At 35.0% G+C, this 18,816-nt stretch overlaps 1 protein-coding gene across 1 annotated transcript; it reads right to left on the bottom strand.

Annotated features, from left to right (window-relative positions):
• Positions 1-14,492: 14,492 nt before the first annotated feature.
• Positions 14,493-18,489, bottom strand: gsc (goosecoid). Its single transcript, XM_028438650.1, has 3 exons — positions 18,008-18,489; positions 17,450-17,708; positions 14,493-14,957 (listed from the first exon to the last, which is right to left on the bottom strand). Exons 1-3 carry the CDS (start codon positions 18,294-18,296, stop codon positions 14,741-14,743), a joined length of 765 nt encoding a protein of 254 aa, XP_028294451.1. The 5' UTR covers positions 18,297-18,489; the 3' UTR covers positions 14,493-14,740.
• Between the last annotated feature and the right edge of the window lie 327 nt (positions 18,490-18,816).

Genomic DNA, 18,816 nt, shown 5'->3' with positions numbered 1-18,816 from the left:
TTTGTTTTGGGACCATCAGGTTGTCTGCTATACACAGTGTCAGTAAAACATTACCGCTCTGTTCCACAGGGGGGCAGCAGCAGGCTGTGTTTAACTGCACTGCAAAGCTTTTCAAATCATCTTTATAATAAAATACCAGTTAATAAATATAATATAATTAATCAATCCTTAACAGTATGATGCCCCAAAAAATCTTGTAATTAACAAATGCAATAACTATTGATGACACACCTGTCAAGTTTTGGATTTAAAAATAAGGCCACTACCAGCCGTCCCACCCACCCAACTAAGCTCCAGTATCCCTTATATTATAAGATAGATGTACAAGAAATCTAAAATATCCACTTATCAACCACTTACTAAATACAATGATGTGATTAGAATCTGGTAGGTCGACCTTTATTAACATTGAAATGCTGTGAACATTCCTACTAGGGCTGGTGATATGGACCAAAACTCATATCTCAATATATTTTCTCAAAATGATGATATATGACATAAATCTTAGATAATTTTATCAAATAAAGTCTGACTAGAAAAACAAATCTGGGTTAAATTTGCTGATGTAAAATGCTACACACGCTCATTTATTAGCAAACAGCTGATCAATATGTGCCCTCATTAATCATCTAACTGAGCTTTACATGTTGTTCTGAGAAGTAAAAGCAGCGACTCCTAAAACTAGTATTTGATACATCATAAGCTATAATATATTCATACATATATATACATATATATATATTGATATATGAAATATTATAGTTTTCTACATAGCCAAAATAGAAAACTCGATACATCTTGATTCTCAATATATCGCCCAGCACTAATTCCTAAATTATAAAACAGCCTAAATTAAAACATAAATGTGTATATGAAGCACATGTGTTTATTTAATATACTTACAGTTTATATACAAGTCAACACGTTGCATATTTACTGTTAATTTCACGTTGCTTGTCTTTAAGTTAGACATTAACATTTTATTTTCATTATATATTTTCTTATAATTTCTCATGCTGACTCGTGGTTCTCTGGTATTCACTAATGACTTATTAGACACATTAGTTGCAGATTTGACATCTTTTAACACTTTTTAAAGCAGTGTATATTTGTGGCACTTTTCATGGTGACTTACGTGTTCTGTGGTAGACGTTAAAATCTCAGTTATTAATCTAACAGAACATGTAACTGTGTCACATCCTGCTGCTCTTTAGGAAGATAAACTGTGTCACATTTTACAAGTATTTACACAAGTTCTTTTTTTTCACCAGAACGTCTTCATTCATCATCTCTGTTCTGAGTTGTTTCCAGGTTTTTTGCCGCTGTCAGCACTAATCTCGCGAGAACTGTCACTCAGGCCATTTCAGATGTCAGTTCTCACGAGGCCAGTGACGGTGTTCAGTTTAGTAAGGCCTATTTTAATTATTATTACATTAAAATACGGGATATTTACGGGAAAATACTAATAAGAGACGATGGCGGGAAAGAGGGGTAAAATACGGGAGTTTTACGGCTAAAACGGGATACTTGACAGGTATGGTTGATGATTTAATTAGGGCTGGGCAATGCTTAATCTGTAAATCATGATGTCCTGGAACAAACGCTGTGTGTCGTTCCAGTAGTAAAATAGAGACAAAAATGTCACGGAATACATTTTTTTTAAATCGCGTTTTGCTAACTAAGGGCTCTATTCTCCCTTCTGGACTTAAGCGCTTTTTTGCGCGCCTGCAGTTACGCACTTCTCTCCTGCTCGTATTCTCCGGTCCAGGCTGCTGACACGCCCACTGCGCGTAAGGACCTTAAAGCACGTATGTGTGAATGAAGGCGGGCTGTAGGAAAGGAGGTGGTGATGTCATTTTTTGGGGCTGTCTCGGGCTTTTTGGACTTGGAGAGAATAGAGCCCTAACTAGGCCAATAATATCACGTGAACACAAACAACCAATTAACCTAAATGTTGAATAAAAGAATGATGACTCAGCGTTAAAGAAGCACGGACAATAGCATCCTTCTCTCACTCTGAGTGACAGCTGTCAAATCTGCCATGTTTCAGCACCAAGGACAGCGCAAAATTGCACAACTTTCAGAACACAAAAACCCACAAAAACAAAATATTTACAAACGTTTACACCATAACTCCTCTAATGAATCACAGCAACAAAAAAACTAAAACATACTAAACTAAACCATTTATTTGTCAAAACAGCCATGGAGAACTTTGTATCTACGCAACTTTTTTGCACATATTTCCCAGCAGAGGCCTGCCATGATTTTCATAAACCTAGAGTAGCAGCTCATCTTAGCTTTGAATTCAATTTTGTGTGTACAATGAAATTTCCAGTGATTTCAACTCAATAAAAGACACAGCTGTCAGACTATAACCCTAACACAGGTGCCGGACTCCAGTCCTCCACGATCCGGCCGAAATTAAGCTCTGGGGCTGCGACTTTAACGCGTTAATTCATTTATTACAGAAAAATAACTCACTAAAACAAATAACACAGTTAATTGTTTTTGGTTCTCTTTTTTGCACTCCAAACAGCGCGGAACCTTTCTCTTTACACAAGTTCCCGGTATACCCATAATACTGATGCACAGACCACAACACAAGAAACAGGAGAACCAGAGGAGAGGTTTCGTGGGCGTTAATTTTAGTTTCAAATAAAAACATGGAAAACAAAAGAGTTTTCCGATCACCAGAGCTCTTCTAGCCTCAGCTAACACCTCAATGCTAACATGTAGCAGCTAGCACCTCAATGCTAAACATGTAGCAGCTAGCACCTCAATGCTAAACATGTAGCAGCTAGCACCTCAATGCTAAACATGTAGCAGCTAGCACCTCAATGCTAGTAGTGGACAGTCAACCACTCCCAGTGGTAGAGGATGTGGGCGGGGCTAGAAGCGCTGCTACAGATAGCATCGTCTGACCCAACTTATCAACTGCTATGTAGAAAAAATATTTCAAACTATCAGTTGTTCTGTTTATTTCATGATATCCACAAATATTCTAATTATTTTACACAGTTTATATTTCTCTGGAATGTTTTGGACTAAATGATGTTTTTTATTTTAATAAAAAAATAAAAAAAAACACTAATTTTAGAGATCCAGAAAAGCATGAATACAACTTACTTAAATTTAAGTTTGTGCATTGTGAACAATGCAATCATAATATTCTTTATTCATATTGTAAATTATGTTAGCACTCAGTGATGGAAATAATAAACACTATTTTGTTGTTTAAGCTCCTTTATTGTTTTCATTGATTCAGTTATATACCAAAATACATTTAAATTGGAAAATTTGCTTCTCATGTCTGTTATTGTTTGGCTGTTAATTTAAATTGATAAATGATTAATTAAGTCTCTACATTCTTTTTTTTTATTTTTATTTTATCTCGTTCCAACAACTAGTTTTACGACATGGATTCACACCATGTGGATGTTTTTCTGCTCCTCTTGCTGTTTTTTTTTTTTTGGTTCTGAAAAGCTGATTATGAATATATTTACTTTCATTCCTGTCATTCTCCTCCTCCGTCACCATGGAGCTGTTTTTCCACCTCCAGCCTTCCTCTCGTCTGCCTCCACCCTGTCTGCTGCTGCTGACAGCAAAAGGTAAATAAAACAACGTGTGGATTAATGATCAATTGATTTGAAGGCTGTGCTCTTCCACAGGCCACAGCAGAGAAATATTGTTTCCCAGATGATGAATTCCTCCACACAGCCCTTTCATCCAGATTATCCCAACGTGCTGTCAGTCAGAATGAACCCAGTTATCAAGTCTTTTAGTTTACTGTCACAATCCTTGTTGTTGGAAAATGTGTGGAACAATGAGTTACCGCCAGGTTTGGGGCCAATTATAATTGTAATCGTGTAATTGATCATTAATTACAAATATGACATAATTATATTTGTAATTGTAATTGGACAAATTGGTTACTGTGTAATCATAATTGAATTATAATTTAGGTTACATATATGACTTTGTAATTGTAATTAGCCTGAATATTGTATAAAAAAAATTGCAATTACAATTTAATTAAACACAAAACTGAGGGACCATGTTACAGTTCTATGGCTTACACATATGTGATAAATAATTATTAAAATAGGTTTCATATCTAAGTTTTCACGCTACCTGTCAGTTCTCTTGAGGAATTTTTTACCATTAAAAAAACAAATAAGTAAATAAAAATTGAGGGGTATACAGACAGAAAAACGGCTCAGACACCCACACCAAAAATATGAATACTAATATTACAATAAAAGTGATCTAAATATGGTGCAGTAGAGTTTTTCTGTTTGTGTGATTCTTTGTAAAATAAGAAGGTAATAAATGATACATTAATTCAATATGTCTGTTTGATTCATTGAATCTCTAAAATGCCTATGACTGATCTCAGCTTATTGCTCCATTCCACCAATCACGGGTGACCAGCGGCCCCCATGGGCCACATACAACCCTCGGTCTAATTTTGTGCGGTCCCCAAAGTAAACACACAAAAAGCTCAGAGAAACACACAAAATTACACAAAAGGTGGTGAGATATATTGTAGCCACAGCTCACAGCTGCCCTGGGGCAGACTGACACGAATAAATTAACACAAATACTACGTTTGTCTTAATCTATTTTATTTCTATTAAGTTCTTACCCAGAGTTAGTGTGAGTTTAAGTCAAATAAGAGGACTTTTATCTTTTTGGTTCTTTTTCCTTTCCAAAGTATCGTAATGTATCGTGATCCCAGTGTATCGTGTGATCCTCAGATTAGACACATTTTTAGGATAAAAGTTGTGCATTAGAGCCTAGGTTTCCAAAGTATTGTATGCAAATGTCATAGCTGGAGAAGTGAAACAATAAATAAATAAAGACAGGGTGACAACATTTTAAAGTAGAACATAAATAGAGCAGCAGTCAGGAGCCTCCATGCATTGCCTCGAGTTAGACATTGGTCTCTGTACGTCTGCCCTCTAGTGGTGACAGAGAAACAATCATTGCTTTGTGCTAGCCAAACAGGCTTGATTCCCTTTGTGTGAAAGTACATTTTCAGCTTTGACAAACATGAAAACAAAATGTAGAACAAGACTTTTCGTGGAGAACGATTATTCTCAGACTCACAAATTCAGCCAAACATTACAGTTCTGTGCATCTTCTCAACCTCATGCTTCTCATTAAAGCTGCACGTTTGTTGTATTTCACAGTTTCAAGGTAATGAATATGTTATATTACTGCTGTTCAATCAACAAATATTTGGTAGATTTCATTTTCCAAAATAAAAGCAATTGTTTCTCACTGAAAATGCCAGCAGGCTAATTAATTAAATAAAGCCAGTGATCATTGTGAATAAGATGTTTTCTTGTGTGCTTACAGATTATTATTTTCTGTTATTATTTATTATTCCTTTACAAAATAAGCAAAATTCAGAGTCAAATTTCACTGTAGGGCATAGGTGGAGTTTGAGATTCTTGCCAGGGAGGGGGTCAAAGGAAAATTAGAACTATATATATATAGACTGTCTTGAGATTCGCACTAACCACAATTTGTGTAATACTGTATATACAATAATGCAAAAATGATTAGTAACATAATTGATAATGTTGACTACAAAAATGTGCGTTTACGCTTCGTTTAATGATGTAAATTCACAATAAAACCTCTTTCTGCTTCATTTTTGCTGCAGTACCATACATGAACTGCTGGGCGCAGTGTCGCTTCATTGTTTACATTGTGAACAAGAATTGCGCAACAGAAGAACCAACCTAAAATCTCGAAAGTTTGGGACAATTTCACTGAAATCTTATCTTAACAAATACTTAACACAATCCACAATATGTGAACAATATGATTCTCAGACAATACTCACGTGCTTATCGCCATCCATCTTGGGACTAAAGTCCACGTTCTAAATCCAGCTCATAAACCTGCGTTCCTAGACATGCAGCCTCTAGTTGGTGCTGTGGCAAAGAACCTTTCTTGTCTTGTGTACCCCTTGAGCCTTTTTTGTCATACCATGAGTACCCCCTCACTCATACATGTTCATAATTCTCCAAAAGTAGAACATAACACAACTGGCATTTTATTATTTCCACGTACCCGTTACAATGTGCTCATGTACCCCTAGGGGACGCGTACCCCTGGTTGGGAACCACTGCACCAGAGGACATCTTGGACCGGTGGCTTCTATAAGTATTACATCTATAGAATAATTATGTTCTACACAATTAAAGTTGTCATAAATCCCTCAATTCTCAAGCAATTTTCACGCGGATTGTTTGTAACAAACGTCAGATATGATATGACAGATAAAAATATAGATATATAGATAGATAGATAAATATATAGATAGATAGATAAATATATATATAGATAAATATATAGATAGATAGATAAATATATAGATAGATAGATAAATATATATATAGATAAATATATAGATATATAGATAGATAGATAAATATATAGATATATAGATAAATATATAGATATATATATATATAGATAGATAAATAGATAGATAGATAGATAGCTAGATACATATATAGATAGATAGAAAATATATAGCTAGAGAGATAAATTATATTATATAGATAAATATTATAGATATATAGATAGATAGATAAATATATAGTAGCTAGCTAAATATATAGATAGATAGATAACTTATATATATAGATAAATATATAGATATATAGATAGATAGATAAATTATTATAGCGAGATAGATAAATATAGAATATATAGATAAATATCTAGATATATAGATCGATAGATAAATATGATAGATCGATAGATAACTATATATATATAGATAAATAATAGATAGATAAATATATAGATAGATAGATAAATAGTATATATATAATATATATAGATAAATAGATAGATATATCTAGATAAATATATATCTATATATATATATAATATATATATAGATAAATAAATAGATATATAGATAGATAAATAAATATATATATAGTTAAAAATATAGATACGATAGATATTAGATAGTAGATAAATATATAGCTAGATAGATAAATATATATATTATATAGATAAATATCTAGATATATAGATAGATAGAAAATATATATATAGATAAATATATAGATATATAGATAAATATTATATATATATATATAGATAGATAGATAGATAGATAGATAGATAGATGTATACATAAACATTGCTTAAGGCTATACATTGCATTTGACAATTATTAATATAATATTATAAATATCATAAAAACATCCTCAAGTTCCCCGTTAAACAATAAATAGAGTAAAGAATAATAGTATAACTGTATAAAAATAGAAAACAAATGAAAATAGAAAAACACCATCCATCCATTATCTGACCCACTTGTTCTTTTAGGGGTCTGCTGGTGGTGGTACACCCTGTACAGGCTGCCAGTCTAGAAAAACACCATGAATATAAAAATATTATATGCAAAAATAATACAAATATACAATAATATATACTAACAATAAAACCCTAACAGCAGCAGCATTAAGTATTAACAAATAATTGAAAAGAATGTTCAGATTATTCAGACATGATTTGGTAAATGCTCCAAAGGCTAAAGAAAATACTTTCAAATGTTAAATAATATCTACATGTCTGATGATTCCTCACATCAAATATTTCATATTGATTTCAGTAACTGTTCATTTGGTGATATTACCTGTGAGACCATTTAGTCTTTTTCTTTTTTTTTCCTTATTTGTTCTTGTTATTACAAAAATGTTTTAGATTTCATTACAAGATTGTGTTTCTGGTCAGGATTCTGTTTAGAGGTTAATAAAGAAAAGTAAAGATTACGTGTAAAACTCAAGCTTTTAATCCAACAAAGCCATGTTTTTACATTCACTAAATCACTTGAAAATAATCAAAAATGATCCAAAATTTGTCTGATCGAAAAATGTCCTACACGATTGGGATTTAGTTGTAAAATAATCTTGTATCAGGAAATGAGGCTTTTGTCGGCTCAAATAGCATCCATGCTAATAGCAGGTGTCAATGTTCATTGTCCCCTGCTATGAAACGAGTCAAACAGTTGGTCCTAAATGTGTGAAAATGCTCCACAGGACTTGGAGTCATCTTCCTTGTTCATAGTGTTCATGTCGGAACAAAGACAAATGTTTCAGGGGCTGCAGAATATCCCTCTTAGCTCTTTGAGGCCTAGCGGCACATGAAGCCTGTTCACCGTTTCACCCTGATGTTCTTTTGCTCTCATAAAACCTCTACAAGAGATACAGACCTGAAACATCCACTATGAGGTCTCTGAGAATCATATCATCATATAATGGTGGTCTCATTTCAAAAACCCCTCCCAAACCGGAAGTAGCTGCAGGAAGGAAATAAGGCCTCAGAATTGTATGTGTTGGTTTCTGGCAGAAATATGAATATATCCTATAAATCTCATCTTATTTGGAGCAAATCTGACAAAGTTATGACGTTTACTTCCCACACGGGAAGCAGAAAGGAAGGAAGGGGAGAAAAACACCACAGATGTGACCCTTAGGGATGGAAGAACAACATACTCAAGTTTTCATTTCCTAGGTTTAAAGGAAAAAATGTGACTCTTGTGAAATAGTCTGTGACTCTAGCACTCATGAACCTTTGTGGATTCAAAAACCAGCTTCAACATTTCTACTCAGGCTACAGAAAGGGTACCACGTGATGTGAATTTCACTCATCTCGGAGCTAAGAGGCTTGTGCACTGTCCCAGAGAACCAGGAAGGGAACAGCACCACTTACTGTATGTTAGTAGATTATCTGACATGTTTTTCACTGAGGAGTCAGCAGTCATGTGACCTGACGTCAGCCTGTTGAAAAGATTGGGAGGAACACGGACCCTCAGCGCCAAAAATGAACACCAAAGGTGTACCCCGTGTGTCGAACACTGACACTAAGGGGTCCTGACCCATCGTCAATGTGTGAGGAGTTGGAGATGAAACTGTGTTTTATTCAAATATTATATTTTTTAGATTATATTAAGAATTCTGCTTTTGAGGGGGCAATGCTCCCCTTTCCCATTGCATATACTGTAGGGCAGTGTTTCTCAAATGGGGGTACGTGTACCCCTAGGGGTGCGCGATGGCACTACAGGGGGTACTTGAGTAAGAGAGAGTGGAAAATTAACAAATAAAGGATCAGTCTTGGTTCCACAGACACCAAGCGTGAGATGACAGTAAATGATAAAAACAATAGCAATAAAGTGTTTTTCAACCTTGGGGTTGGGACCCCATGTGGGAGATTTTTGAATATTTTGTAATTGTTTTTTATTTGAAATATAAATCTAGTTTAAATAAATTACAGTAAAAAAAAGGAAATATCTGAGTGCAAACATGATCAAAAAGAAATTCTAGAAAGAAAATATCAAAATGGTGTCATGATCCAAAAAAAGGTTGAGAACCACTGCACCACTGTTTATTTCTACTGATTTACAAAATGAGATTCATTAACATGTGTGTTAACACTAATTAATTCCATCATTATGCTCTATAGTTAGTTTTCTAAGCAAAATAATGTAGTCAGACAATGGGGGTATTTGGATTCAGAAGTAAGATAATGGGGTACATGAGCCCAAAAATTTGAAAACCACTGTTGTTGGGCTATTGTTTATGACATTACATTATTATGTTTTTAAGTGTGCAGAAGTAGGGGGTACATGGGTTCAGATTAAATGTCTAAAGGGAACCCCTGCATTAGAGTCTCTGGATGTGAATAAAGTTAAACAGGAGCTGAGATAAGCTGGTTTTGTCTATGTAAGGCAGCTACCAGTGGCCATATGCTGGCTATTTAAATAAGTGCTACTTGTCTACAGCGTACACTTGGCTGTGTCTTTATTTTCTATATCTCAGAGTTAGCGTTGAACCTTCAGACGGCCTCAGAGATCCACAGGCCGAGCAGATCGACGAGCAAAACAAACTGAAAACCACACGTCATCCCATGAAATCTGGTAATAATATAGAGGGACGTTTACATTCAGTGAAAATATGTATTTGTCTACGCTCTCGTTGACGAGTGGCGGAGGCCCTGATGAGGGAGACCATTTTCCCCCAATGTTTGTGACGGGGGACCACAGAGCAGCCAACACCCGTCTATCTTTAGAGCCCAACATCCACCCAGAGGCTGAACTCTGCAGACCCTCAGTGCACAGACACACACACACACACACACACACACACACACACACACACACACACACACACACACACACACACACACACACTGTGCACTTATTGGGATATCCAATGTGTGTTTAAAGATTTATCCCAACACCTCAACTTTTTTGGAATGTTCAAAATGTCAAAATGCAGGGAAATGATTCCAACAAGCTCAGAAATGTATGAATATGTGTCATTTCCAACATGAATCTTACCAAATAAATGAGTGGCTGTGGACAGAAAGCAGGGGCGGAGCAGTGAATGTAATACAGAGGGTGTTCTATAGGGCAACCGTCGACTCCCAACTCAGTTTGATCAATTTGTTTAATAAAACCATAATGCTTTTATTAAGTCAGTGACACTCAACATGTAGATTTGTCTTAATTTTAATTATTATTCCCTCATTTTAATTATTATTCCCTCATTTTTGATTATTTCTTTGGCCATTTTGACACTTCCTTTGTCCCATTTTAGCCACCTTTCCGAAAAAACTTACTCTTTTTTTTATTTATTGTTTTTTCAGATTTTAGTTCCTTTTGCCATGAATATCTCTTTTCTCTATTTTTCATCCAAGTTCTTTTTGCCACTTTTATCCATTTTTTTGTCTTTTCTTTAACCATATTTTTGCCAATTTTCATACAAATAATCTACCTTTTGCCCCAAAAATACCACTTGTTTCATTTTTTCCCAACATTTTGCCACTTTTTGCTCTTTTACACTAGTGTTTGCCACATTTTGCTCATTTAAGCTACTTTTAGCCATTACATACCACTTGTTTCCTCCTTATTGTCAATGTCAACTCATGACTGCAGCTTTTGGCCCATTTCAGTCACTTTTCACTGTTTTTTTTATTGCCACGTTTTTGCCACTTTTGGTAAATTTTTGTCGTCTGTTATTAATTATACTTACACTTATGCATCACTGTTAACTCTGTTTACCTTCTCAGAACTTCGTCAAATGGCTGACTGTAATTGGCTTTGATCACCATTCAATCAAACTGGATTAATACGTTTTCAGCAATGATAAAAGATGGGGATTAGCTTTAGTTTTTATGAAAGTGTCGCACACGGGTGAGACGAGCTTGACAGGAAGGTAGGATGGATACTGTTGTATTAAAGATGTCACAATGACAGAGGTTCCCAACCTTTTTCGGGTCGTGACCCCAGTTTGGTATCACAAATGTCAAGCGACCCCAGAAACATTTTTTCTTCTAGGATTAGTTTTTGATTGAGTATATTTTTATACAGTATTTTATTTTATTATTCATTATAATAATGATAATAGCTTGGATTTAAATAGTGTTTTTTTTCAAGTAGTGCATTACAGAAACCATTATTCATTCACACCAGTCACTCACATCAGTCATACCGGTGGTGGTAAGCTACAATGTAGCCAAAGCTGCCCTGGGGCATAGTGACAGAAGCGCCGCAGCCATTTCACGTCTACGGTCCCTCTGACCACCACAAACATTCATGCATAATTCATATTCATAGGAGGCCATGTGGGTAAAGTGCCTTGCTCAAGGACAGAACAACAATAACTTGGATAGAGCAGGATTTTAACCCCCAACCCGTCAGTTACTGGACAACCCAATCTAGTTTAAGTTATGTGATGTGTATTTAAAAAGTAATAATAATAATTCAAAACAATTTTTAATTTAATTTATTTTAATTTTTTAATTTAATTTTTTTTAATTTTTTAATTTAATTTATTTTAATTTTTTAATTTAATTTATTTTAATTTTTTAATTTAATTTATTTGAATTTTTTATTTGAATTTATTTGAATTTTTAAAAATGTGTCTACATTTTTTTTCTTCCAATTACTAGACATTTTAATTCTAGGCAACCCCACATGGGGTCCCGACCCCAAGGTTGAAAAACACTGCAATAAGAGCTCTGCATCCTCATCCTTTACAAATTATCGTATGATTTTTCTTCATTTTCAGAAAACAGCTTTTATTCTGAAAAGATTGTACAAGGAAGAGGATGTGCTCTGAAATACATATATTTTACTACTTTTCATTACGGTAACTTGTAATTAGTTATTACTGTAAAAGTATAATAAACAAACTGCTAATGTTTGTTTTTGGTGTCACCATCTGTGCTCTGAACGGATTTAAACCCAAACATTCTTATTTGGTCATTTCAAAGAAAAATACAGTTTAGTTTCTTTGTTAAACTTAAGCTTCTTATTTCTTCTTTTAAATCTAGAATTAATAACTCCAAACAAAACAAAGCTCTCTGTGAATAAAACATTCTTTAAAAATATTTATACTATAAAATAATTTAATGTATAGTTTTGTACAAATGCATTAACTTTCCACAAACTGGGTCCCAGAGAGCAGGGACCCCCACTGTAGCTAAAGATGGTTGAACACAGACATAAACATTGAAGAACAGTCATGTGGAGACAGGACCATCTATAAGGGGGAATAAAGGGGAGAGATTTGTGAGGTCACGTCCATAAAGTCAGTAAAAATATGCTCCATTGTTCTATGAATCTGTGATAACCACATTTATTTATTGAATTGAATAATATTCAGTTATCCAGGAGGTTTACTAAATTATAGTCATTTTAAAGATGTAAATTCTTGTTTTAATCTGAAATAAAAGGGGCCAAAAGTTACCAAAAATGGTAGAAAAGGTGGAATTGGATTTTAAAAACTATAGAAATTGATTAAATGTTGCAAATTAGAGTGGACAAAGTGTCAATATTGGAACAATTAGTCTAAACTGGAAAATATTGGGCATGAAAATCTTAACCTATAATAAGAGTTAAATAAAAGCATGATATTGAACATCTCTAATGCTAACAGAAATGAATTTAATTGTAGTGTTTTTGTGCAAGTGATTGTATCATTGGGCTACAGTGAAATGATTACATTTGTAAAAGATTAAATAAACCTTTTAAAGGCTGTTGAATATGTGTTTAACTACAGGTTGTTTAGTTTTTACTTCTCGTCCACGTCCATGTAATTAGTGTCATCACTACCATCATGTCTGCTTTCTGTTATGATGTGTTACACGAGAGCCAAACTTACACTTTCATGTAAAGATGTGGTGTCACTAGTTGGGTTTCTTGATGGTTGGCAATGATAACTGTACATGATGATTCACTGTTATCGACTGAAGGAGGAAGAATCATAGTCAAAAGTTTAAGTGTAGGACCCTCTGGTTATTTATATAAATATATTCAGCAGACACAGAAAGAAATGCACAAAACAACTTAAAAAAACACAAAAAAAAAGCCAAAGATGACGACAAGAGCGCATGAAAATAACAGAAAAGTATACAAAATGACAACAAAATACACAAAATGACAAACAAAAACAAATAAAAAGAGAGAGCAATATGCAAAATGAAAAACAAAAACACATAAAGAAATACACAAAATGACAAACAAAACATAAATCAACAACAACAAAAATTGCAATTATAACTTGTTCTAAATGTTGACTGCATATTTTAAAGACAGAGTCTAAACCAGGGGTCACCAACACGTTGTTGGTGGGCATCAAGCAGCTCCGAGTCACCAATGAGCTCCATCTAAAATCTGATTTACTTCCTAGGATTCAAACTCACAAAGATAAACACAGACGTAGATAATACTTAGTAGAGTTAAATAACTGCTGCACGTGATAAAGTTTTTATAATGTTTATTAAGCGCTTCAGATTTGGTGTATGATCACTTATGTATCTACTGTATGGTATATACAGTAAATCCATATATATTAAATTATTTGTTCATTTACCACTTCTTTTTCACTTCCTTTTTTATTTAATTACTTATTAAACTAACTAAAAAATGGAAAAAATAAAAATAAAAAATAAATAAAAAATCTGAAAAACTAAATTAAAATAAAAACAAATTAAATTTCAAAAAGTATAATAACCCTGACACTCACTATTTGTTCATGCTTGTTTATGGGTTCTGTGGCAGCACATTTGGTTCAGTTAGTTTTAAAGCAGTTAAGTGACCGCTGTGTTCCTGTTTTTGGTGTATGTTTATTTTGGAGTTGTAACTTCCCCCCCCCCCCCCCCCACCACCCAAAACCACCCCACCACCCCGGGAAAAAAAACCGCACCAGCCTGCTGACACTATGGTTAATAAAGACGTTTTTTTTTTTTTTTTAACAGGAGTGTTGTTGAAGGACACGCAAGACTGTCATTATAAAATAAAGGTTTTTAAATTTAAAGCAAAAAACGCTGTTCAATAAAAATGCGCTTTTCACTCAACATGAACTTTTTTCTTTTTTTTATTCAGCTGCAGGTGGATTTTCTTTATCGCATCAGGTTGTTTTGTAAAAATGTTTCTTTAAAATCCCGGACATTACATTTAAATGTGTCACTTTTTTACTTTATACTAATTACACAACGTCATCAAAGCAAATAACACTGGCCTATATTTCACACCTTTATATCATCATCATCATCATCATCATCATCATCATCATCATCATCATGTGGAACATTCATGAAACATTTTCACCAACACAATATATTCAAAGAGAGCAAATATTCCCACGGAATAACATTAAATTAACTATAAATAACAACGTCAATAATGATATGGAGATTATATGTACAACTGTGCAACACTGCGACGCTCCTCATCACACGGGGCTGGTTTGTTGGTATCAGCTGACACTGTCAGAGTCCACCTCGCTCTTACTCTCCTCGGGCTGCTCCACGCGCGCCTTGGTGGCTGCGCTCCATTTGTGCGCGTTGTCCGACTCCTCAGAGGAAGAGCGCTTCTGCCTCCTCCACTTAGCGCGTCTGTTCTTGAACCAAACCTGAGACACAAACGGAAGCACTTTGTAGTCCTGGAACTGACTGACACCCACCAAAGGCCCCTGTCTGTCACCACCTCCCGGAGAGGGGGGAGAGGGGGGTTGGCACGCTTCACGCCTCCCTTTACGCGCGCTCAAAACACTACAATTGTTGTTATTATTATTATTGCTGGAGCTATTTTATAGGTTTAAATAATCAGAGGTGTAAAAAGTACTGATATATTCTACTCAAGTACAAGTACTGTTGATTTAAATTATACTTAGGTACAAGTAAGTCATACATACAATAATCAACAAGTAAAAAGTAGCTCAATTAAATATTACTCAAAGTAAAAGTTACTAGTTACTTTCACCACCCCATATTTATTTTTGGTAATAAATCTTGCCACGGTTCCCTTACAGTAAACATCTCAAGTATAAACCTAAAAAGGAAAATGAAACAATTTATTTTCCACAAAGGCATCTGTATAACATAAAAAAATTTAAAAAAATTGTAAAAATGTACAATTATTTTTTTTTAAAAATGACACCAATGAATTTAATTCAAAATAAATTAAAACAAAGAATTTGTCGGCTCTCAGTATAGCTACATTTATGAACTCTAAAACTGAGAAAATAACCAGCATTCATTGCTGTTTTGGCGCCGTGCATAACGGGTACATATATATATATATATATATATATATATATATATAATATATATATATATATATATATATATATATATATATATATATATATATATATATATATATATAATATTATAATATTATATTGTATCATATTAAGGGCCTGTGAGAACCAGACATGCCCACTTCACTCCTCCCTTTATACGCGCCCCAAACAATACAGTTATTAATATTATTGCTGGAGCTTTTTAAGTTTAAATAATTTAATGTTTTACTTTAAAGTGCAATTAATTGTTATTGTTTATTTAAAGATTTAATTGTTTCTTTTTGTGAGATGTATTTGTTTATAGTGTGCACTGGGTAAATTCGTGCATAGGACTGAACAGGTAATCGTTCATTACGGAGCAGGTACGTAGGAGGGGCGAGCACCGGGAAGGAAAATGTTTGATTTGTAAAGGAATAAACCAACGAAAACCTAAGAATTGTTTGGACATTAATATTTGATCCAGTTATTATTATTATTATTATTATTATTATTATTATTATTATTATTATTATTATTATTATTATTATTATTATCCATTTTTTTTACCCGTTTGCTCCTTTTTTCAGGGTCGCGGGTCTCAATCCAATTCAAAACAGCTTTATTGGCATGATAAACAAGTTTACATTAGCAAGAGTGACATATAGAACAATATACACACAAAATAATAAATATTAAAAAATAGTAACATTTGTGTTGTGCGAAATAATAGATTGAAATAAGAATAGGGTTTCACTATATCTATGTACAACAAAATGCGCATTAGACAGGGGTACACCATGGACAGGGCGCCGGTTCATCTATATTATTATAAATGTATTTATTGGATATATATATATATATATATATATATATATATATATATATATATATATATAATTTGATATATAATTATATTATATATATAATTTGACCTATCGCACTTCAGCAATATATTTAAAACAGATGAAACAGAGACTTTACATCAGAAAAAAACAGCAAGGATGTTATTATTATTATTATTATTATAGAATACGCCTTTATTGATCCCCAGAGGGGGGATTCATTTCTGCACAAGCATGATGACAAGAGCAGACAGTATAAAAAAATAAACATTACATAAGAAAATAAAATAGGTCAGGAGTAAATTACGAAAAAAAAGAAAGAAAAAGAAACAACAAAACAAAAAAAAAAAACACAACAATTTCCAAATTACTCTCGAAGGACTTTTGTGGTGGGGGGGGGGGGGGGGGGGGGGGGGGCAAGTGTGGTGACAGTTTATTGTGTTAAAGTCAGACGGCTGTGGGGACAATGAACGCCTGAAGCGTTCCGTCTTGGATCGTGGTGGGACGATGCGTTATTATTATTATTATTATTATTATTATTATTATTATTAGATATGTGGATTTGACACATCATTGCCTAAAATAGATTGAGGGTAATTCTTTTCATTTGAGTCACATGCTTTTTCAAAGCACAAAACACATTAAAAAAAAAAACAGATGGAAAAAAGAAAGTTGAGGAAATTCCTAAAAAACATTTTAAGTCACACAGTTAGAACAGATAGATTGTATATAAAAATTATAAGCAGGTCTATAGATTAGTAGTAGTAGTAGTAATAATAATAATAATAATAATAATAATAATAATAATAATTATTATTATTATTATTATTATTATCAGAATCAGAATCAACTTTATTGACCAAATAATGAATTGAATACACACGAGGAATTTGTCTTGGTGAAGTTATTATTATTATTATTATTATTATTATTATATTATTATTATTATTATTATTATTATTCCAAGATTAGTCGGATAAAACTGGATTATTTACTCACTTCGACCTTCTCTTTCTCGTAGGTGGACCTTGCGCGCCCAGCTGCTCCCGGGTGCCCACGTCCGGGTACTTGGTCTCCTGGAACAAGCCCTCCAGAGCCTCCAGCTGCTCGTCGGTGAAGATGGTGCGGTGCCTCCGCTTCCTGCGGCAGTGCAGCTGGTTGAGGAGCTGCAGCTCAGTCCTGGAGAGGCTGCCCATGTTCATGTAGGACATCATCTGAGGGACCGGCGACAGCAGCACCGAGCCCGCGCCCTCGTACCCTGCACAGCCGCACGGGAGCAAGGTTAGAAACACACGGAGGCTCCATGTGAACAAAAATATTCCTATAATGTGCTCCTCTGCTTCTGCTGTGATGGATAATCAAAAGTAACCAAGGCTGCTCTGCCCTTTGATCATCAAAGGAAAAACAGAAAGATAAGCCGCCGCGGAACATCAGCATTAAATAAGTTTGATGTGCAGTTTTAATTTAAAGTCTGTTCAGTCCTTTCCGTCTATAGCTTAATATCCGTGCGCAGGCCTTATAGCAGAGATAAGTGTGTATGGAAACATGTGTCCTTACCTGGGACGCACGGGCACTGCTGCGGGCTGAGGCCGGACACGGAGCCGCAGCACGGCGGCGCCGCCCCGGTGTAATAGTAGCCGTTATAACCGATCCGGGCTCCGCTCACTGACTGGAGCCCCGGGGGGGAGGGCCTGCATGTGGCCGAGTACAGTCCGCTGTAGTCCGGGTAGAGGGCGTCCGGGAGGCCGGCGGGCAGCAGCAGCGGGCCCCGGTGCAGCAGCAGCGGCTCTTTGCAGCTCGGCCGCGCCGACAGGATGCTGTCGATGCTGAACATGCCGGTGGGCATCGTGCACGGAGCAGCGCAGCTCTGGGTCTGTGCGTCCGTGTGCGATCCGGACACGGTGCGCGCTTTATACTCTGCTGACGTCACAAGGATAAGGTTAGCGCTGCTGCAGATATGTGGAGCAAGAATTAATGCAATTAAGATAATGTGCGTTGTTTGCAGACTTTTGCAGAGTCCCAGGCTTCTTATCCTTTGGCTGCTTAATCCGATTATTCCTCCTCCCGCTGCCCGCACCGTGAAGCCTTTACAGAGGTGTGCGCACGGGGAGGGGCGCACGTCAAACAACACGCCTAGTAAACCTCTCTACGACCCATTCAAACACGTTTGGGAACTTAAGTGATGAATAATTTATGGCCGTTTTCTTTTCCTGTCACACCTTTAGTGCTTCTTTGATGGATTTTTCTCCCTACTTTTATAATTACAAATAAAAGCTGAAATCATGTATGAAGCAGGAATCTGAGCTCCACGAGTGTCAATAAATACACAGATTGTTTCTCTTCTTTCCACTGATTATTCTACTAAC

Source organism: Gouania willdenowi, chromosome 22 (assembly GCF_900634775.1).
Source record: "Gouania willdenowi chromosome 22, fGouWil2.1, whole genome shotgun sequence".
In the NCBI taxonomy this organism is placed as follows: domain Eukaryota; kingdom Metazoa; phylum Chordata; class Actinopteri; order Blenniiformes; family Gobiesocidae; genus Gouania; species Gouania willdenowi.
The sequence above is the reverse complement of the archived record's forward strand: the minus strand, read 5'-3'. Positions and strand labels throughout refer to the sequence as shown.